General features: G+C 39.1%; 2 protein-coding genes across 6 annotated transcripts in view; one reads left to right on the forward strand and one right to left on the reverse strand.

Annotated features, from left to right (window-relative positions):
* The first annotated feature begins 10,998 nt into the window (after positions 1–10,998).
* On the forward strand, positions 10,999–22,412 carry SELENOP (selenoprotein P). The gene is made up of 5 exons (XM_025867336.2): positions 10,999–11,156; positions 14,046–14,261; positions 15,025–15,237; positions 16,705–16,822; positions 20,938–22,412. Exons 2-5 carry the CDS (start codon positions 14,059–14,061, stop codon positions 21,139–21,141), a joined length of 738 nt encoding a protein of 245 aa, XP_025723121.1. The 5' UTR covers positions 10,999–11,156; positions 14,046–14,058; the 3' UTR covers positions 21,142–22,412.
* Positions 21,773–23,449, reverse strand: part of CCDC152 (coiled-coil domain containing 152) — a 29,953-nt gene continuing 28,276 nt past the window's right edge. For all 5 annotated transcript variants that reach the window (XM_073890942.1, XM_073890943.1, XM_073890940.1 and 2 more), the window contains one exon: positions 21,773–22,670. In XM_073890942.1, the coding sequence (XP_073747043.1) occupies positions 22,521–22,670 (150 nt within the window). In that variant the 3' untranslated portion in view covers positions 21,773–22,520. The remainder of the gene's footprint in view (positions 22,671–23,449) is intronic.

Consider the following 23,449-nt stretch of genomic DNA (forward strand, 5'->3'; position numbering starts at 1 on the left):
GAAGGAGAGGACAGCGTATGAAGAGTTCACTGGACAGTGCATTTTCTCCTCCAGTCTTAGGTCTGTTTATAGTCCGATGCCTGGGGTGAGGGTAGCTTGTTGGAATATTGTATCACTTGATAAGTAAGAAAATATGTATTTATAGCTAATGTACTCTTAAAATCTATGTTGAATCACTGGCCTTTCAAAACTTGCCATTGATAGAATATCGATTCTATAGCCAAAAGCTAAAGAAAGTTTATTACCTATATAATTTCATAAAAACCTCTTGGCTGTATAATTCATCAAGAGAATTCTTTAGTTTTAAAGAATCTGGCCATGAAGTACAACAAAAATGTGAGAAAACAACCTTTCAAATGCTTCAGCAGTCCTAACGTTCCTGAACAAACAACTGATTATTCACTGAGTAGCACCTGTACACACAGAACTGGGCTAAGCATTGGGGGAAGACCTGGGAGCATCACACATTCCCCCTACAACAGATTATCCCCCTGAAGAGTTAGGAAATGCAAGTTCAATAACAACAATACCAAAATTACAGCAGTAGAAGAGACCTAAGGCTCATTGAGTGGGGCAGAATGTAAGCTGGAGGGTCCATTGAGGAGGGAGGTCTCATGGCAGGGTGGCCGGCTGTGGAGCAATCGGGACTTGAGTAGGGGTTCGAAAGAGCAACAACAACAAACACTTCGTGAGCACTTACTAAATCAGGCATTGTGCCAAGTGTGTACATGTATTTTCTTTTTTTTTTTTTTTTAAAGATTTTATTTATTTATTTGAGACAGAGAGAATGAGAGAGAGAGAGAGAGAGAGAGAGCACATGAGAGGGGGGAGGGTCAGAGGGAGAAGCGGACTCCCTGCGGAGCAGGGAGCCCGATGCGGGACTCGATCCAGGGACTCCAGGATCATGACCTGAGCCGAAGGCAGTCGCTTAACCAACTGAGCCACCCAGGCACCCTACATGTATTTTCTTATTCAATCCTCACAACAACTGTCTGAGGCTGTTAGGTAACAGAAACCCGACCATAGCAGCATAATGATGTGGAGGCTTATTTGTCTTCATATAAGAAGGAGTCCAGGGCCAGGCAGTCTGGGGCTGACGCAGGTGCTTGAGAAATCATCAAGCTTCCAGCTCTTTCTAGCTTCCTGTTCCACCGGCTTAGTTGTGGTTTCTATCCCCTTGGTGTAAAGTGGCTGATCCACTCCAGGCATTACACTGGCATCCCAGCAGAAAGATCAAGAAAACCACAAGTGTTCATAAGTGGAAGGAAAAACTGCCCTAGGGGTCCCCCGCAGACTTCAGACTCCATCCCATTGGTTACAGCTGTGTCATATAGACCTACGAGTGGCAGGACTGGCTGAGAAATGGAGGCTTTTTGGTTTTTATTGTTTAACCCGAGCACAGAGCTGCACCAAAACTTCAGAGCTGTGTACTGAGGGAGAGGAAAGAAATGCGGGATAGGAGCCAGAGTGCCTCCACGGAGAATACTGTTATTCTTGTTCTACACAGGGGAGAACCGAAGCACTAACTGTTAAGTAACTTGCCCTGGGTCGTGTAGTTAATAAGTAGAAAAGCTGGACACCCTCAGAAGCAGTCTGATTCCAGAGCCTGACCTTCTAGCCCTGAGCTAGGATCTGAACTGGAGCACAGAGGGAACGGCCCTCGGGGCAGGGGATGTGTTGACAAAGGTGCAGGTTGGGGGGCGGTGCGGAGTGCCAGAGGCAAGTGAGGCCCTCAGGCTGGAACAGGGGAGCCATCCTGAGGTGTGGTGGGAGATAAGGTGGGAATAGTGGTCTGGACTCATTTCATCGGCCTGATTAAGCCTTCAGGGTCATGAGAATTGTCAGTCCTGACACTGAAATAATAATAACATAAATAATTGACTTTCTCTGCTTGACTTATTTCACTTAGCATAATCTCCTCCAGTCCCATCCACGTTGATGTAAAAGTTGGGTATTCATCCTTTCCGACGGCTGAGTAATATTCCATTGTATGTATGGGCCACATCTTCTTTATCCATTCATCTGTCAAAGGGCATCTCAGCTCTTTCCACAGTTTGGCTCTTGCGGACATTGCTGCTATGAACATTGGGGTGCATATGGCCTTTTTTTTTTACTACATCTGTGTCTTTGGGGTAAATACCCAGTAGTCCAATTGCTGGGTCATGGGGTAGCTCTATTTTTAATTTTCTGAGGAGCCTCCACACTGTTTTCCAAAGTAGCTGTACCAACTTGCATGGATGGGACTGGAGGAGATTATGCGAAGTGAAATAAGTCAAGCAGAGAAAGTCAATTATCATATGGTTTCACTTATCTGTGGAACATAAGGAATAGCAGGGAGGACATTAGGAGAAGGAAGGGAAAAATGGGGGGGGACATCAGAGGGAGAGATGAACCATGAGAGACGATGGACTCTGAGAAACAAACGGAGGGTTCTAGAGGGGAGGGTGGTGGGGGGATGGGCTAGCCTGGTGACGGGTATTAAGGAGGGCACGTACTGCATGGAGCACTGGGTGTTATATGCAAACAATGAATCATGGAACACTACATCAAAAACTAATGATGTCATGTATGGTGATTAACATAACATAACAAAAAAAAATAATAGCATAAATAGGCAAGTGCTGGCCAGAAGTGAAAACCTTGTTTGGAAGGCAAAAGCCAACTCAGCAAATACAACCAGGGTCAGTACATCAGGAGATGTCAAACATGAGCAAAGCCAGGACTCACAGTTTGTGGCAAACCCAAGGCTGAAGTTGGAAGATGCAAGCAATAGCCAAGGCTGAGTCCAGGTGTGTTCTGAAGGCTGGATGATTCCAAAGGTCTTAAGAATATTGAGGCTGGAGGCCAGGGTCTGGGCCTGATGGTTTGGGGTCAGAGAGTCAAAGGAACCCTGGAATATTACCTACCTAAGGCCTGATTGGCTTTATAGCTATATTTGTCCATTCCAGCACCTTTGGAACATTACTGGCATATTACTTAGCACCAGCTTCCTCTTCCGTAGTTACTTAAACTTTGAGGGGACATGATGAGCCCAGACTATCATGACACCAAGGCAACATAGAGAGATGTTTTCCATTGGAACTTACTACTCTCAAATATTAGCTTTACCTTTGTTATCTCACAAGGAAAAGGTAGACTTGATGAGGAGGGAGCTGTGCAAAACGACCAACCATAGCAGGTTTAGAGCATCTGCTTTTCTGTGTAGCTCCTGAGGATGGAGCTTGTTTGCACCATGAGACTTCGGGTGCGTGTCAGGAGACATTACTTGTGACGTGGGAGACTCGGCAGACAGCATACCACCTCTGAGTGGTGACTTTCCACACCAGCAGTGTTTATGTAGAGCCTAGGAGAGAGGTTTCAGAATGCTTTCCTGTAGGGAGTCTGAAGACTTCAAGTCTACGTCTTTACAATACAATTGCACAGCATGCTCATCTGAAGCGTCTGAACTGTAGGCTCCTAGGGATAATCTGAGAGCGTGCTCTTTGTTCTGGGTTGGCTGCCAGGCAAACAGCCGGAGAGGCTTTGCAGTACCTTCTTTCTCCTCCTGCATGTTTATTCTTTCTTCAGTTGAAAAGGCCTAGCAGTTAAGGTAGTTTGGGAAATAGTTATAGTGACTCTTCTCCAGCAACCGGGAAAATGGAATTCAGCTTTAGGTGTCATGCATTTATTTCAATATACCAAGTCTCAGCATACGTGCGCCTCGCCTTAAATACAGCCAATCACGCACAGATGACCCTTGAACAATGTGGGGTTTAGGGGTGCCAACCCCTGTGCAACTGAAAATCCATATTACTTATGACTCCCCTCAAAAATGTGACTACTAAAAGCCTCCTGTTGGCCAAAAGCCTTACCGATAACTTAGTTGATTAACACATATTTTGTCTGGTATATGTATTATATACTGTATTCCTACAATAAAGTAAGCTAGAGAAGAGAAAATGTTAAGATCATAAGGAAGAGAAAATACTTTTGATAAATACAGTACAGTACTGCGAATGTGTCTGCGAGTAAGTGGACCCATGAAGTTCAAACCCATGTTGTTCAATGGTCGACTGTACACAAACACACACACACACACGCGTGCACACATTTACAAGGAGAAGTAAATTCATGTTTATTGTAGCAGTTGAACCCTTGAGCTCTGGAACTGATGAGTTTGATCTCAGCTCCTCTACTTTCTAGATCCAAATCTGGGGGAGGCTACTCAACATCTCATTGCCTCATGCCATTTATAAAGCATGGGTCCCACGCTGCTTGAGGATTAAGTGAGCCATGGTTTGGAAAAGACTTAGGGTCGTGGCTGGTACGTGATAAATGACAGCCGTTATTATTGTAGACTTGTTAGAAAAAAAACAACTGAGCACAAAGAACTAAAAATCACCCTTATATTGAAGGAAAACCATGGCTAATTCTGAATATATCTTCCCACTCTTTTTCATGTGCGTGTCTTCTGCTTACTCTCACTCTGGAGTCACACTCAGTGCATGTGTGTGTGGTCATGCTCATGTGCATGTGCATGCACACACACACACACACACACTTTTATGCTTCTTTTATTTTATTTTTATTTTAAATATTTTATTTATTTATTTGAGAGAGAAAGAATGAGAGACAGAGAGCATGGAGAGGTAGGAGGGTCAGAGGGAGAAGCAGACTCCCTGCTGAGCAGGGAGCCCGATGCGGGACTCGATTCCGGGACTCCAGGATCGTGACCTGAGCCAAAGGCAGTCGCTTAACCAATTGAGCCACTCAGGCGCCCCTATGCTTCTTTTAGATAATCCTGCCCAAATATGTATTCAGGATTAAGCTATTGACCTAAAGGTCAAAACTTGCTTTAACAGTTATCATGGAGTCATTTTTCAAAAATGCCATTTTCCCATTAATTCTCTAATTGGGGAAAGTATATATTCTGCTATTGGTTGCTTTGTTCGAATATTTATATTTTTGAATTACATAACCATGGAAGATCTTAGGACTGAAACAGACACCTATTTACACAACCTGTGTTTCATTTCAAAAGGGAAATCCAGTATATTGCTTTTCTAATTGTAAATTACTGATGAATTGCCAATAGTGTTCAAATAGCTAACACCTCCCTTTCCCCAACTGATCTCCTCCCGCCTTCCTCCCCTTCCTTCCCAATGGAGAGAAGTCATTTTATTTAAATGGGGGCTCTGCTCCCTTATTTGTCACTGAGGGGGATGAACTGGCCTAGGGTGATGTCTCCCTTCTCTGACAGTGTGTGATTCTAGGTTCCGGTAGTAAAAAACCATAGATACTGTTATACAAGTTGGAAAACCGGAACAGAGGGTACTGAAGTTCCAGTTTCCAGGGAGAACTGTGGAGCCGTGGGTCTCCTGTTTACTCTCTGCCTCCAGAAGGAACATTCTCTACCCAATTTCTTCCCCTCTTCACATGAGGATTCCCACAGACCCAGGGACCATGTGTCTTTTCGGTGAACACCACCACCCAGGAAGGGCGTGATAAATAGTGTGTGGTGATGACAACGTGACTCTTTGTATTTTCCACGGTTCTGAGCTCTAAGTTTCATTATCGAACCCTCCTGGGCCTCATTTCCTTAGGCCCATGACCTCGTCCCAGTGCTGAGTTACTGTGCTGATAGTAACCTTCGTCTCTACTACCACCTGCTATATCCCAGCACTTCCTGGAGCCAAGGACAGGTTTACTGGGAGGACGTAAGGTACAGAGGAAGTATTTTTGTGCCTCTCAAACTAAACCATATAGGTGATTATTTATCTGCCTAAAAAGACAGCTGGTTCCACAAACTGTTGTTTTCTTTCTTTCTTTTTTAAGATTTTATTTATTTATTTATTTGACAGAGAGAGACACAGCGAGAGAGGGAACACAAGCAGGGGAGTGGGGGAGGGAGAAGCAGGCTTCCCGCGGAGCAGGGAGTCCGATGCGGGGCTCGATCCCAGGACCCAGGAACCAGGACCTGAGCCAAAGTCAGATGCTTAAGGACTGAGCCACCCAGACACCCTGTTTTCTTTATTTCTTTTTAGAATGTTTTAGAATGACCCTTTTAAGGACCGCTTGCTCCAGCACAATTGAGAGGGTTAATAACAAGGCTGTAACAGAGGAGAACCTAGAGCTGAATACGAGTACTGGCTTTCTGTATTTTATAGCTAAGAGGTCTCCTTGCTACCAACATTACATTGAAACTCTCTTATAGCAAAACCTACTTTGAAAACCCCAAGAAAAACTGGGGTGTCTTGCTTCTATGTGGTATTTTAAGGGCATAAGAGAAGTAAAATCCCTTCTGCACCTAGACTTATACTGTTAATAAGCCCGAATTTAAAAGATGCACTTATGTAATTTGATACATAAAACAGCAAAGAAAAACACAAAGAGAAAGCATAATTTCCTTAATATACAAATAATGTTTGTAATAAATTTAAAAAGGGGAACCAATTAATAGTAAAATACCAGCTGGCATGATCTAGCATGTCACAGAGGAGGACATACAAATGGTCAATATAATGGGCTGAATTGTGTTCTCCCAAATTCATATGTTGAAGTCCTCACCTCTAGTACCTCAGAATGTGACTATTTGGAAATAGAGCCTTTAAAGAGGTAGTTAAGGCAAAATGATGTCAGCTGGGCTCTAATTCATCATGACTGGTATCCTCTTAAGAAAAGATTAGGACATAGGCACATACAGAGGAAGACCATGTGAGAACAGAGAATATGGCCATACAAACCAAGGAGAGAGGTTTCAGAATGAAATCAACTCTGCTGACACCTTGATCTTGGACTTCTAGCTTCCAGAACTGTGAGAAAATACATTCCTGAGGCTTAAGCCAACCGATGTGTGGCACGTGGTTCTGGCAGCTGTAGCAAACTAATCAGTCAATACACTTACAAATGGCGAAATAAACTCAAATTAAACAACTATTTGATGATGGAAACAAGTGCTACAATGTACTTTAGGGTGGGAGTATAGTCTGATACACTTTGAAGTGCAGTTTGGTAATGGCTAGTGGAAGAAACAGAAAGGGCAAGGGTCATTTATTTATTTATTTAAACAGAAAGGGCAAGAAAATATGAGACTAGGAACCAGAGTTGCATTTCCTTTTAGATTTCGGGAACACTAGATGGGACACTTAGGAAAATTTTCCATAAAATCTACTCTAAACACCAATCTAAACAAATGACTTAAGGATTGATCAATATTATTATAGGTGCAAAATAATTGCCAGATTTACCAGGAATATTCTTTTTATAAAAATAGTTTTCTAAAAGTTATTAGACTCACAGGAAGAGTCCTTGATCAAAGCCACACATTTAGTTGGAATGCTGGTTAACTTTGACATCGATGTGCTTTTTCTTCCAAGAGGACGGGGTCCCCGTACCTGTGGTACAGGGCAGATGGTGTGAAACAGGACACCACTTTCCCACATGACCTCTGCCTAGTGTGGCTGCAGTTGACCCAAGAATCTCCTAAGCACCTCTCTAAGCTCAACATCTGTGTGTGGGTTAGAGCCTCAATGCAGCTATTGTCAGGTGGACACCACTCTAAAACACAGAGAATACTTCTGCAAGGCTTTAAAAAATGAATAAGAGGGCGCCTGGGTGGCTCAGGTGGTTGGTCATCTGCCTTCGGCTCAGGTCATGATCCCAGGGTCCGGGGATCCAGTCCCGCATCGGGCTCCCTGCTCGGCGGTAAGCCTGCTTCTCCCTCTGGCGCTCCCCCCAACTTGTGCTCTCTCTCTCTTGCTCTCTGACAAATAAATAAATAAAATCTTAAAAAAAAGAGAAACAATACTGATATTTTAAAAGATAAGCTAAAATAAATTAATTGAACATTGGTTTTTCAGAGAATGTGATTCTTGGTATGTCATCATAATGTTAAAAATTCCATGTTAATTAAAATGCTTTAAAAATTAGCTAATATGTTAGTCCCTATTTTTTCAAACAATGAATATTTTAGAAATCATTAATACTAATCTCATTGTTCAAAAAAAAAAGCCTAACAACTAAGCTTTTTTTAAAAAAACCCTCAAAATTCTACCAATTAGCAAATGTGTTATAAAACTTAAATATGTACCTGGTTTTGCTGTAGGTCAAAACACAAACGGCATATTCTACGAATGTGGTGTTTCATTAATTCAGGGGATTATGTCATTTGGGGGCCTTTTGAGGCCCCTACCTGTTCCTTGTATGTTGATGCCAACACTCTATCCCATGAGGGGCTGTGGGCATTAGCTCTGGTTTTGACAAGTTTGTTTGTTTTAATTAATAACATCCTATTTCAGGCAAAATTTGTCTGTTGTTTATTGCTCTCTGTGCTCAGTCCCACATGAAATTTGGCGCTGTACCTCCTTAACGATTTGTGTTTCGTATATCAAACAGTTCTCAGATCTGTAAAGTTGTGAGCTTGAAGAAAAGCTCCCTTCAAAGCATAGTTCAGTTTCATATGGATCTCAAAGGATCAAGTTCGTCCTTATGTAACCAAAGTTGCTGTTTCTATGCTTTCTTTTGACCACTGTTCTCATTTATCTCGTTTCCTTTGAAAACATCTTGCTTTTTTCCAGACATCTCTTCCACACTCAGTGGCTTATCTTTCAACATGGATGCTCAAACAATATTATATTTGGAACAATGCAGAAGATAAAGTCTAGGGCACCTTCTTATACATGCAAGGGAAGGAAGAATCATTCAGCTCAACAGGTGCTATTTCCCCCAATATATTGGGAAGGTCTTCATTTCCCTTTGCATGTAAAACACCACCTAACAACCAAGCTAAGGGAGCTAATATTTTACACAGTAATGGCAGTCTTTCACTTTCTAATATTTTGAGACATCAATGTTTTACAAATGTTAACAGATCAATGCTGTATGATCAACTGCTATAGCTAATAAACTGATTTATAAAGTCATATTTATAGCTTATCTCTCTTTTAAGTATATCTTGGACTCAGATTCTATCCTCCATGGAAATTATCTACTAACTATAAAAGGGTGAGCATGCTTATTACAAACATGGCTTAAATAAATGCATAAACATTCTGGGGACAAATAATAAGAATGGGGAAGAAATGAGACAGTATGAAGAAAATTCTTGGCTTCAGGGTTGGAAGTCATAAGAGACGAGATCAATAGGATGAAGTTGAACTTGCAAGAATATAGTCAATGATCTTAATGTTCGATTGTGTGGTGTGGCTGGAGCAACTGGTCAGGAGATTTTAATCATTCATACAAATTGGAACAAAAAAAGCTTTCTAGACAGTGCTGTGGTCAGATTTGCGGGGTGCTCTGAAGTAGAGAGTAAAATCTAAGAACGTGCCTGTTGAACTTGCTTGAAGTATACTAATCTAGCGTGCTGGCCCTATCTCTAGGCTGGATTAAGATGCTCCTTTTTTCATTTCCAAGTTTCCAACAGAACCTCGTGCATGTAGCCCTTAGGACATAATCACACTTTATAGTGGGTTTTTTTTCATTTTCTTTTGTTTTTCTGCTTACCTGTGTGTCTATCGATTAGATTTTGAGATCCTTGAGGACAAGGGAACTTGTGCCTATCATAAGCACCTAATAAATGTTTGTTTGATTTCATGTAATTGGATTTAACATCAAATAAAGATTTGTTTGAATATTCTGCTTTCTTAAAAATGCTGACTGGTCGCAGGTTGCCTGGCACAGAAGAGGCTGTTAAGAATGGCTTCTCCTCAGATGGCAGAAGCGCCCCATCTTCTCCTTTTGCCTCCCGGGGTTTTAGACACACACTGGCCTGAACACACACAATCCTGGGTCCTTTGCTTTGCAGCTAGATGCACACTTGGTGGGGGGAAACTTTTGGGGCGGGAGACAGCTGCTAAGCCACTTGTAAAGAAAGGAGGTGATGAGAAAATACTGGATTTCCTGCTGCAGACAGACCAAAGATGACTCTTCCTATAATTTGGGAAATGAGCTACCAGGGGGCTATCTGCTTTATACAAAGATTTTTCACAAGATTCTTTCAAAAAGTGAGTTTGTATATTTGCAATTTTTTTTCCCCTGGGGAGAAATTAAGTATTTCTCAAAGGGATCTGGAACCCAAAATGATTAGTACCTACTGCTTCGTGTGAGTAAACAGAATTTGGCTTTCAAAAGTCAAGCTTCTAATTCAATGTTTCTTTGTGGGAAGGCTAACATCTGAGCCTCATTGTATTTACCGACCGTGATACAACGTACCCAGCACACAACAGTCAACAGGGGTTTGTTTGGGCAAAATACATTCATAGGCAAAGCAAGGCTTACTTGAAAGCCATCACTATCCAGGGATGGCATCATTTGACAGTGCTCCTCACTTTATACACCATGGTGTGCTCACATGTAGCAGTTAGTAGAAAGAATTCACCCCTTTCTGAAAGAAAAAGACTTTTCATTTAATTTGTGAAAAATTTGAAATAGCTATACCCTTTTCCATGTCCAACTACTACCCCTAGAAATTTTTATTTAGATGATGAGAATATGAGGCTTGGTTTCCCACAGCTAGGAGCCCTAGTTTCTCATTCCTTTCCTTCAATGACCACACAGAGGTCCTGTGAGATCCCACACAGATCCAAGTGTTAAACATAGCAAAACAATCCAAGCAGGTTTGTAACCACAGGAGACCAGAAAGTTCTGAAACAGCAGGTGACTTTTCTGAGAAAGCTCACACAGTCTGGGTTAGGCTAACCTGTCCACAACAGAGCAGAAGGAAAAAAAAATAACCACCCATTTTTTTTCTTTTTTAAAAAGCTGCAGTTTCACTTGCTGGCTCAGCAAATGTTTTTCCCTATGATAGTTTGAAAAAGAACATGACTTGGAGGCCCTTTTACCCTTAGCCCTGCCTCCCGCCCCCGACTGTACCATTAAATCCTAGATACTGGGGTGACTAAAAAGGATAGGGAATAAATCAGTAATTGCAAAAAAAACCCCTTTCTCCCCATTTTATGCTTGGCAGCCCTTGCTACTTTTTTTTAAGTTGTTTATAATGATCAGTTCAAGGGTTTGCTCAGCTTGCAAGGTCACAGCCAGAGCGAGCAATGAACTTTGGACTATGGCTGGAGAGAGGTAAACAACAGGACTATAAATATCAGGGCTTCTGGCTGTGACTTGAAGGAGCTGCAGAGCTGAGCAAAGAGAGAGGAAGGAGACTGCTCGGAAGGGGTTGTGTAAGTAGGAACTTTGTGTTTTCCAATATTTGATTCAACCTTGATTCTTTTAGAGTTTGGAAAATAATTTGATTTTAAGTCTGATAAAATGTTTTTGTCCTTAGCACAGAGTTTTAAAAAGGGAGATGGGTAAATAAAAAAAAAAAATAATACAAAAGAAAGAGAACAGAAGAATGTGGAATTGGGTGGGGCAGGTGAGGGTCTGCCTCGGCTCAAGGCAGTCCTTGCTGATTTCTGCCCTGTCCGCAGGACAAAGATGGGAGCAGGGGAGGCAGGAGAAATCCAACGCCGTGACTCTGCAGCGTTGTGTTGTTATATGGCAATACTGCGTGTTCAAGCTTAACTATCTCCCACTGAAATGCAGAGTGAGAACTCTCAGGAAAAATCAGCCCCTGGGTTTGAAGGGCCGAGACTGAGATATGGCCAACTCTTAATGGGGAATTTAAAACAGATGTAACTCTGCAACTGGCCAAAAATCTAGTTTCCCTAACTGAATAGTGGTGGGATTAGTGAAATATAGAACTACTTTCAACAGCTTCCAATAATTGCAGTTGAGTTATTTATCTTCATTGTTTTTACACAGCTATCTGATAGCTATAATTATAATCAAATGTTTATTATGCAAAAAATGATCTTAAAAATAGTTGAACAGCCTATTGATTATATAGTAGAAGAAAATGTGTGTGAACTCCATAATCCACTACCCTCTGCCAATGGCTTTATGTCTTTTTTCATCAAAAAACTAAATGAGGGAAATAAGGGGAAGTCTTTTCCTTTATATTTACTATTTAGCCCCTTGCAAGGGTATGTATATGGTGAAGTGAGGATACCAAGTGCTGAATTTATGCTGAAGATTCTATAATTACTGAAATTATATTCTAGAAAGTAGGAGATCTCCCTCCAGTCTAGTAAAAAACAAAACAGCTCGAATTACTTTGATGTTCTCTTTGCCATCCTCGGGCATAAACAAATAAAACCCTGGCTACTATAATTGTTAGAGGTAGTCTATCTAATAGCTAAGAGGTCCTGTTTTGGATTTAGCAGAACTGGTTTGAATCCAGTCTCTTTTGTGATTTGCCACCTGTGTGGACTTGGGCAAGATGCCTAACTCTCTCTTAGCCAAGGTTTCCTGAGCTGCAGAAGGAGGTGACGGTCACATAGATGTAAGGATTAACTGACAGAGAAGTGCTTAGCACCACCCGTGTAGAGTTCTATAAATGCTCAATGAGTGGTAGCTATAATAAGGGTAATTGTGCCGTCAATATAAATGCCATCCTAAAGAAATGCCCTAGATTTAGTCCAGATATAGCCTCTGTTTTTTAAATACTAGAAACCTAAAAAATTAGAATAGTTGGGATGGCCTTAATAAATCATTTAATTTCCCTCTCTTTTAGTTAGGCTCTTATCAGTATACCCTATATAGGTAGGAATTTTGTGGTATTAAATGATGTGAAAGATAGTCCGGTTTTTAAAATTTCTATCTACATCTACCGGTGCACCAGAGCCCCAGTCAATCTGATTCTAGCTTTTCTACACTCATCTTAATTCTGGGCTCGCTCTAGGTAACTTATCATTAGCTGCCCACCCTCTTTCCCTCCCCTACCTCCCCCAAATGTACTTTCACTTTCTTATCCCAGATTAGTGCCTGAAAGTGTGCCAACTTCCCAGTTCTAGCATGTTGTCCTGATCTCTCTCCACAGACTTTTATATCAGAATAAGCCTGTTCATGGGTGGAGTTTTCTTTTACTGCTCGTCTCTGCTGAATGCGTTCCTTCTTTTTACCACCTCTTTACAGATCCCTTGTTTTATGTGTACCTCTCTGCTGGGAGAGTTAGCCTTAGTTCGGGGATATTTCTGGTCAGATACTGAGCTTTTCTACTCAGAGGAGGGCATCTTTTTACCCAAGAGCATGCCATCTAGTCACAGAAACTTCTGAAAGTCATGATTGCTAGTACATAGACGGAGTGTAAACTGCAGTGAGTTTGGTAGAGGGACAGCAATTGGTGACATTTCTCCTTGGTCAGAGTTTTTTCTTTGGTCATAGTTACCTCAGATGTGATAGTAACATTTTGGCAGGCGGTTTTATACCTGAAAAGATTCAAATCCTTTATTGTTAACATAGAGCTAGACTTTAAAGAATAAGAGGAACAAAAGAGGAACCAAAGCCAGGAGACTCCGAAATACAGGATGCTTGAACCTGCAGAGCTGAGGGCCCCACCTGTGCCCTCACTGCTCCCTCCTTTCTTCCTGGGTTCTCTTCCCATGCTGGCTCTTTTCCTTTCTGTGCAGAATCCCCTACTTACCCTTTCCTTTCTTAGATTGGTGGAGGGTGGGAAGAAGCAGTCAGAACTTATTTGAGGGGGGGAGGGGCAGCGATGGGGGAGGGGCAGAGGGAGAAGCAGGCACCCTGCTGAGCTGGGAGCCCGATTTGATTGAGGCTCCATCCCAGGACTCTGGGATCAGGACCTGAGCCAAAGGCAGACTCTTAACCCCCAGGCACCCCGCATCTCAAATAAAAACAAAAATACGTTTGCAGAATGTTACTTGGTTATAGAGGCCACAGTCTCAACTCTCAACCTTCATGTTCTAGACAAGTAGTTGGTTGCCTGTTCAGGCAGATCTCCACAGCATGCTTACTGAAGTTTCTTGCCAAGCCAGGTAGTTCAGAGGTGCTTTGACCACTCCCCTGCCTCTGGCTGATTTTCTGAAACTGTTCTGGGAAGATTTGGTGCAAGGAGGCCGAACATAATGAGCCCAGCAACACTGGGATAGAATCCCCGGGCTAGCTCCTGACAGGAAGGGGAACGGTACTGGCTGGATTTATAGAAATTCCCGGTTATGATTGTAAAATCGCCTGTGGAGATGACAGCAAGGTTTCCTCTGTTACAGGACAAGCCCAGCAATGTGGAGAAGCCTGGGGCTTGCCCTGGCTCTCTGTCTTCTCCCATGGGGAGGAGCAGAGAGCCAGGGACAAAGCTCCCTTTGTAAGCCGCCTCCAGCCTGGAGCATAGGGGATCAAAATCCAATGGTGAAATCAAGTGGTTCAGTGACAGTGGTGGCCCTTCTTCAAGCCAGCTGATACCTGTGCATTCTGCAGGCATCCAGGTGAGAGCCGTTCTGTGCTCTAGGATTTCTCAAGGGGAACGCTATCGAACACATACATACGTACATAAAAGAAACATAGAAATGGAAAAGATGTGTTTATTAAATCACATCTTTAGAAAAACTATACATGTTTGCATAAAACATGTTAGAGGAAAGTATACTAGGAGGATATATACCAAAATATATATAGTGGTTTTCCTGGGATTATAGAAAAATTTTCTTCATTTTGTGGACCTATATTTTATAATGTCCTACTAAATATGTATTACTTGTGTAATGAAATGTTCTAAAATGTAATCCTGCAAATGGGTTAGCTATTTTGATAGAGAAAGCAAATGCGAGTGCTTTGCTGGAGTACAATCAACACTAGACTTGCCATCAAATGCCTTGTGTCATTTCACAAACATATATATGTATATGTATATATAAATTATATGTATAACAAACATATTTGTTAGGTTCTTCAGTAAGTATTTATTGGGTAGAATTCTCTGTCAGATGGATTAAAAAACATACACTTTGTAGGATTAATTTGAGAACCAAATGAGCTATTGCTTGTACAGTCAGCATAAGGTTTTAACTGAGCGCAAGTGCTCAGTAAATATTGACAAAACGTAACTTTTAGTTTTTTACAACAATATAAAGAAGAGATATAAGTAAAAAATAGTAAAAGAGTTTCATGTAAAAAAATAGCAAGGAGAGAGAATTCACTAATAAATTAAATGAGATTATTCCTTTTTTGTATTTTTCCTAAATATTTTAGATTGGAAGACCTGCGAGTAAAACTGGAGAAAGAAGGATATTTGAACATCTCTTATGTTGTTGTTAATCATCAAGGACTTTCTTCTCAATTAAAATATATGCATCTTAAAAATAAGGTTTCAGAGTATATTGCTGTTTATCAACAAGAAGAAAACCAAACAGATGTCTGGATGCTCTTAAATGGGAAAAAGGAGGACTTCCTCATATATGACAGGTGTGTACACACACCCCAAATTAAAATATAACCTTTGCATTTAATTTAATAGTAAGTGATTTAAAATAAGACATCTTCTTTTGTTTTGTTACCAGACACTCAGCGAGCACATTAAAATGTTTGGTTTTAATGTTTTTGAAATGACTTTCTTTTGTGCAAAAGAATTTACCATTCTAGTAGGGAAATACAGAAAACTGACTAGACTCATCCCCCCTGTAGATGGGAATTCCGAGAAAGGAGCAATTTGTATATCATGTACAATTCTAACCTAAGAATTTTTCAGATGAATAACTATACTATGCAGACCCCTTGCTTATCTCTAATCTGATTAATAGTTTAAAAGCGACATACCTGAATTTCTGAACTATAAAGTGTGTTAATCTTTTAAGTCCAACCTGCATAAATCTGCTTTTGATCCCTTGGGTGAATAAAACATTTGTATTTTGAGGGAACCTCGATGCTTATGTTATTTGATATGACCAACATGACTAGTTGATTCTATTTTCTTTGGACTCTCCAGAAATGGTGAGCCAGACTCTGTTTAGGCCTAAGCTCTGTTTCATCTTACTCTAAATATTTTTAATATTACATGTTCTTTTCGGACTGCAAACTTTTTTTTTTTTAAAGATTTTATTTATTTATTTGAGAGAGAGAGAATGAGAGAGAGCACGAGAGGGAAGAGGGTCAGAGGGAGAAGCAGACTCCTTGCGGAGCAGGGAGCCCGATATGGGACTCAATCCTGGGACTCCAGGATCATGACCTGAGCCAAAGGCAGTCGCTTAACCAACTGAGCCACCCAGGTGCCCCAGACTGCAAACTTCTAATTTAGATAGTTGCAAAGTGTAGCTCTTTGATATTCACATAATATTATATATTCTGGATAAAATGTGGGCAAGAAGGACATTTCAACTCCACCATTTTTGGGAATACCAAGTATTGTAATTCCATTTCTTTCATTATGCTGAAATTTTTGTTGCATCAGATATATTTTTTAAATAAATGGGTTACTGGCCAAGACATGAGGATCTTTTTTGTTATGCTGTGATTTTTGTGTTGTGTGGAATTTGTGCTGCCATAGTGGTTATGAAAACCTCATGTGATTTGCAGAGCCCAATTTATGATAAGTAAGTGGTTTGGGCATTGGTAGAATTTATGTCTCTTACCAAATTGTATTTGACCAAGTCACAGTGACTTAACTACGTAGTTTTGATATTATTAATAGTGGTATATCTGTAACATTTTGAAATGCTAGTGTTAGATTCACTGTAGTCTTGCTGTGACCTAAGCTGGTATTCAGTGCCAGGGAGCTCATCTGAGACCCCATTCAAGGAAATTTACTGAAGTTGTGAATGGATGGGTCTTCGTTACAAGACCATTAAACCCAACAGTACCTATCCCAAACTGCTTACATACGATCATGATACAGAAAACATTGTAATGATACTATGTTTGCCCTTTTTTTTTTAGATGTGGCCGTCTTGTATACCATCTTGGTTTGCCTTACTCCTTCCTAACTTTCCCGTATATAGAAGAAGCCATTAAAATTACTTATTGTAAAGAGAAGTGTGGAAGCTGCTCTCTCATGGTATTTTATTTTTCTTAATTATTTTTACTGGGAGAAAAGAGAAAATCTTTTAAGGGCTATCTAAATAAGTTAGTGTCATTTCAAGACCAATTAGTTAATCAATGTTTCTGTTGGTTATACTAAAAATAAACTACAATGGTAATTTTTATAATTACACATTCTTTCTATTATGTAACATATACTGTAAGACATCTTTTCAAGATCCATATTGCTGCTTTTATCTAGAAGGAGTTTTGAAAACAAAGTCAGCATAGATCACATATTTCAAATACCACCAAGTGATATTGCATGTGTTCCAAGTGCTCAAAGAATTCAGCTAACATAAAATATCATTATTGTAATATCCTGAATATGTTCACAAGAGAGCATACTGATAGCAAAGCTTATCCATGGCATTACCTGAAATGGAATTGGGGCCCAGATAGCTACTTAATTTATCAAAGATGTAAGACTATCAGCTTTTCCATGAAGCGCTTACACTGTCTGCCCATTCTGTAGCCAGAATCACTGTGTTTATTTCACAATGGAATAGATTTTCTACTCGTTACTGATACTTCTCTCCTAACAACTGTGAGAATATTTCTTCCTTGTTATGAGAATTGATTTTAATTTATATATTAACTAGAACCGCCCCCATGTTGAAAAGGAAAATAATTCCAAACAATTTTCCTTAATAGGGCAAATTGGCAAAATTTGAACTCAGGTTTAAAAATAATTCTTTTTTTTAAAGATTTTATCTATTTATTTAACACAGAGAGAGAGAGAGAGATCACAAGTAGGCAGAGTGGCAGGCAGAAGGAGAGGGAGAAACAAGCTCCCTGCTCAGCAGAGAGCCCGACGCGGGGCCCGATTCCAGGACCTGGGATCATGACCTGAGCCAAAGGCAGACGCTTAACTGACTGAGCCACCCAGGCGCCCCTAAAAATAATTCTGAATTTTATTTGTGAGCTATACATCCTTCAGATTTTTCCAGGTGTAAAGAAAGCCATCTCAATTTTTAATGAATTATTTAATTAACTAATTTAGTTGTTATGAAGCACAACAGGTTAATTACTCTAGTTATATAATTTTTCACATTTTAATCTTCATTATAATCCTATGAAGCTTATTCTACTGCTTTTAAAGAGGGGGAGACTGAGATAATGCAAATAAAGTATTAACTCAATGTCTAACTTCTAAGTGCTTAATAAATGCTAGCTATATTGATTCCTTATATTCTGGGATTATTTTAGTATTTTGCATTTTCGCAAGTGCCTAATAGTTACAAATATACCCAGTTATATTGAAACAAAGGCAGAAACAGTTCCCATAACATGCTTAAAATTTATGAGTCACCTGTAAATAGGAATAATATACCATATATATCTGATATGCCAAAGCAAATTGTTTTCCTATTTCATTGTATCCTAGATGCTGTCAATTAAATGACACATTATTTTATGTACTACTTAAAAAAATGCTGTCAGTTAAGGTGGGCCACAATGTTACAACACCAACAGTAGGATGCATTCTGATTTTAAAGACATTAAAATGTGAAAAAAATACATTGTAGGATCAATAAAATATAGTAATTGGCTTTTTGAAATTAGACTACTACTACCAATCTTTGGACATTTAGAACATTATGTAGTATATTTTAAACATTATCAAACTGTTACTAAGTTTATCAAATTATTTATAGTATTAAATTCTCAAAAGTGAAAGAAATAATCAACAAAACTAAAAGGCAACCTATGGAATGGGAGAAGATATTTGCAAATGACATATCTGATAAAGGGTTAGTATCCAAAATATATAAAGAACTTCTAAAACTCAACACCAAATAATCCAAATAAAAAATGGGCAGAACACATGAATAGACATTTTTCCAAAGAAGACATATAGATGGCAAACAGACACATGAAGAGATGCTCAACATCACTGATCATCAGGGAAATGCAAATCAAAACTACTGCAAGATATCACTTCACACCTGTCAGAATGGCTAAAATCAATAACACAAGAAACAACAGGTTTGGGGGAGGATGTGGAGAAAGGGGAACCCTCTTACACTGTTGGTGGGAACACAAACTGGTGCAGCCACTCTGGAAAACAGTATGGAGTTTCCTCAAAAAGTTAAAAATAGAGCTACCCTATGATCCAGGAATTGCAGTAGTGGGTGTTTACCAAAAGAATACGAAAATACTGATTCAAGAGGATACATGCACCCTTGTTTATAGCAGCATTATCTACAATAGCCAAATTATGGAAATGGCCCAAGTGTTATTGATTGATAAATGAATAGGAAGATGTGGTGTGTATGTGTGTGGGTATAATGAAATATTACTCAGACATAAAAAAGAATGAAATCTTGCCATTTGCAATGGTGTGGATGGAGCTAGGGAGTATTATGCTAAGTGAAATCAGTCAGAGAAAGACAAATACCATATAATTTTACTCATATGTGAAATTTAAGAAACAAAGCAAATGAACATGGGGAAAACAAAAAGAGAGGCAAACCAAGAAACAGACCCTTAATTATAGAAACAGACTAGGGGTTGCTGGAGAGGAGGTGGGGGGGAGATGGGATGGTTTAAACAAGTGATGGCCTTTAAGGAGGGCACTTGTGATGAACACTGGGTGTTATATGTAAGTGATGAATTACTAACTTCTATACCTGAAACTAATATTTTACTGAATGTTAACTAGCTGGAATTTAAGTAAAAACTTAGGAAAAAAAAGAAATAAGATAAAATGAAAAACAAAGCAAAAAAAAAAAAAAAGAAAGAAAGAAATGGCAGGGGGCAAACCAAGAATCAGAAACAGACTCTTAACTACAGAGAACAAACTGATGGTTATCAGAGGGGAGGTGGGTGTGGGGGATGGGTTAAATAGGTGATGGGGATGAAGGAATTCATTTGCTGTGATGAGCACCAGGTGTTGTATGGAAGTGTTAAATCACTATATTATACACCTGAACCTAATATTACACTATGTTACCTAAGTGGAATTTGAATACAAACTTTAAAAATTGCGTTGAATTCTCAAAAGTAATTTAGAAATAACCAAAATATGTACCATTTAATAGTTACATGCAAAAATCCAGTGGAATTTTTAACTTTTCAAAACAATGAACCATAACACTTAGAAGATCAGTTTGAGAGACCAAAGACTCACTAACTTTACTTACAAATCACTTCAGGTAGAAGTTTCGTATGACACTGCTATATCTGTAAGCTTTAAGCCTATGATTTATGGGTACACTGAACAATAAAAAAGACTTGCAGCAAATTAACTAGATTGATGCAGAATGGAACCTCTTGCTCAGCGGAAGATGGGCAGGAATTTGCTCCTTGCCCACCGCAGCTTGACAGGAGGGACACAGTAACAAAACTAGTGAAGTTCAAAACATTCCCTGACATAAGCTGAGGCATGAAAAATGACTCATCTTGAGCAGTTTATTGGCATTTTTGAATTATCAGAGAGAAATTAATTTGCTTCAGAATGTAACATTAAATTTGGATAGAACGGTAGATTGACACAGGTGTGAAAGGTTCCATGTAGTTCAGCTGCTTCTAAGATTTGATATTTGTTTGACTTGACTGCAATCAATGTAAGTTCTTTTAACCAGTTTATTTAGCTTTGCTTCTGCAGTGTAAGTAAAGTGGTTTGCTTTCTTTTTAAGCCTTATGTATCTCTTAAATTCTTCTTCAGAATTCTTAAAAATTTAGGAAATGCTCTTGATTAGGAAAATTTGAATTCTGCTGTTGATTTAACCAGTATAGAAGCTTAGGTGAACTGTTGAATTTTAATCATCTTATGCTCTATTTTATCTATTTGGAAAACATTAATGTTAATTTCCTTGTAAGATGCTTGAGGATTCCTTGATTAAATGCAAACTTTGCACAAGAAGCAGTTTATAATTAGGTATGATGGGAACCAAATTTTAATAGAAAGTCTAGGTGTTGAAACCGGTATCAAATTTTTATCTCATTAATATGACACTAGAAAAACAAAGCCAGTTCAATCCTAATTAACTGGTTTGCATTTTACATATTTTAGCTCTACAAATAATTTTTTGTGCACTCCTGCTATACCTATACATTTGTTGATAAATGATTATAAATTTGTTCTAGACCCTGGAATCTGAAGACTTCTGTAAAATGGTATCTTCGGCTACTGTGGGAAACACAACTGAGGCTCCCCAGCCACATCACCACCACCACCACCACCACCATCGTCATCATCACAAGCATGGGCATCAGCATCATGGGATTGATGGGGTTTCAGAGAATCAGCAACCAGAAGCCCCAGATGCTGCTGAGCATCCCACTCCTTGAGGCCTCCATTGCCACCATAAACACAAGAACCACCAAAGAGAGGGCCACCCAGAGACCTGAGATCTGCCAGCAGGAAGTGAAAGTTTACAACCTTCTGTTCCACAAAAGAGGCTCTGACGAAAGGGATGTATAAATCAATTACTCTGCAAATTGCCTAAAGATTCAGGGTTGGCCCCTAACAGCTGTTGCTGACACTGACGACATCTGATATTTGAAAAAACAAGGTCTGCAATCACCTGACAATGTAAAGAAAGCCTCCCCTCTCTATGCAGCTGACAGGGACTTTGGGCAGAGGAGAACGTCATTGAATCTTGACAGTGACGTTTACCTCCAGCTGCCTGACAAGCAAGTCAGCAGCTTCAGCCCACAGAAGCCAGCACCAATTGAAGCTGAAAACATAAGGCCAAAATGTGAAAATGACCTTCATACTAAATACTTAAATAAGACATACTCCCCAAGTCAGTCTAGACAATTTCATTTCCAGCATTTTATAAGCCACCTAATTAATAATGACCCAAAAATAAGAATTGGATTTGTACAAACATGGAGAAATCTATCATATTGGCTTCAAAATTTTAAAATTTAAGTCAAAGAAATTTTGACCCAAACCATATTTTCATTATTTTATTACAAAGGTGATTGCAGCATTTGGTTAATATGTTTTTTTTTCTCTTTTTCCAGTATTCTGCTTGCTTCAATGAGAACAGAGACGTAAACTATGACCTAGGGGTTTCTGTTGGATAGTTAGCAATTTAGAATGGAGAAAGAACAACAAAGACATGTTTTCCATTTTTTTCTTATTTCTCAAAAAAATATTATCTTTGTCTTTTTAATCTTATGTTTTTAACTGACTAAACCTTTAAAGAACTCAGTGAATTCTGTCTTTTAAGTTTCAGAAATACTGACACATGAATATTTTGCTAGGACTACATTTTAAATATCCATTTATACTTTGTATATCTAAGAGTCATATCTTGATTTTTACTATTACATATGAATGAAGCCCTTATATCTTGTTTTCTTTATCTAGCATTGTATCACACTCTTAAATTTAAGATAGTCTGTCTTGAAAGTTGTAATGGAAAAGATAAAAGAATGTTGTCTATCTCTTGATTGCTTAGAAAGTATTTCCATAGTCAATGATGGTTCAGTAGGTAAACCAAGTCCTATAAACCTGAACTCCTTTATGGTTAATACTATTAAGCAAGCATGTAGTATACGATTGGACGAATGTGGATTTGTTTAAATAAACTCAATTTAAAAAGTTTAAAGCTTTCTTTTTTTCATTGTTATTGTTTAGGCAGTATATTAATGACAGAAGCAAATTTTCAACTTCTTTTAAAGAAATTAAGTAGAAACTAATGAATTTATTGTCCTACTCAAAACCGTCTACGCTTAAGGTAAGAGCCTTTGCCAGTAGAGTTAAGTTGAGACTCTTTGCCAAGGGAGAGGCGTTGCTCTAAATCGTGAACGGTATTACGAAGAAATGCAATCTCCCTGTTTTTCTCTTCTTGCAGATGTTGAAGCTTCTAAATAAAGCAGAAAGAAATGTGTTACTGAAATTCAGAAATAGTAAGATTAAATACAAGAAACAACAAAACAACAACAAAAACTGCATTTCTGGTTTAAGTAGATATTTTAAAAGACAGCTTATTTTGAAAGGTTTATAATTTTATTTTTAGAAGCTTATGGGGTAAAACTGGAATAAGGATACCAAAATACGTATTAGTACCATTTGTTCTAGTTCATTCCCTTCTCCCTATATAGCTTGAAGTTATAAACCATAAAAGAGGAGTTGAACAAAAAGAAATCTATTATCTGAGTGCCTAAATAACTTCAGAAGAGTAGGTCAGCCCTAGTTCAGAATATATTACAGAATTCCTTAGATAGCCCGAAGAGTCAAAGACTTCTCTGATGTTTTAATTTACTGCTAAGATTTATTACTTTAAATTGAAGATGACTTTTAAAGTTTTATTTATTTTACAGAGAGAGAGAATGAACATGCATGCAGTAGGGAGGGGTAGGGAAAGGGAGAGAGAGAATCTCTCAAGCAGACTCCAGGCTGAGCACATGGCCCCATGCGGGGCTCGATCTCATGTCCCTGAGATCATGACCAGAGCTGAAACCAATAGTCTGGTGCTTAACTGAGCCACCCAGTCACCTCCAAATTGGAAATGACTTTTAAAGATTATTCAAAACCTAAGATCTGATTGTGTGATATATTTTAAGAAAAACTGTTAAGTATATTGTTAGTAAACACTAGACAGCTTTTATAGAAACACACTAAGAAACTTTATTTTCTTAAACA

The sequence above is a fragment of the Callorhinus ursinus genome, unplaced genomic scaffold (genome assembly GCF_003265705.2).
Source record: "Callorhinus ursinus isolate GAN/ISIS: 27379988/994484 unplaced genomic scaffold, GSC_fseal_2.0 scaffold3, whole genome shotgun sequence".
Lineage (NCBI taxonomy): Eukaryota > Metazoa > Chordata > Mammalia > Carnivora > Otariidae > Callorhinus > Callorhinus ursinus.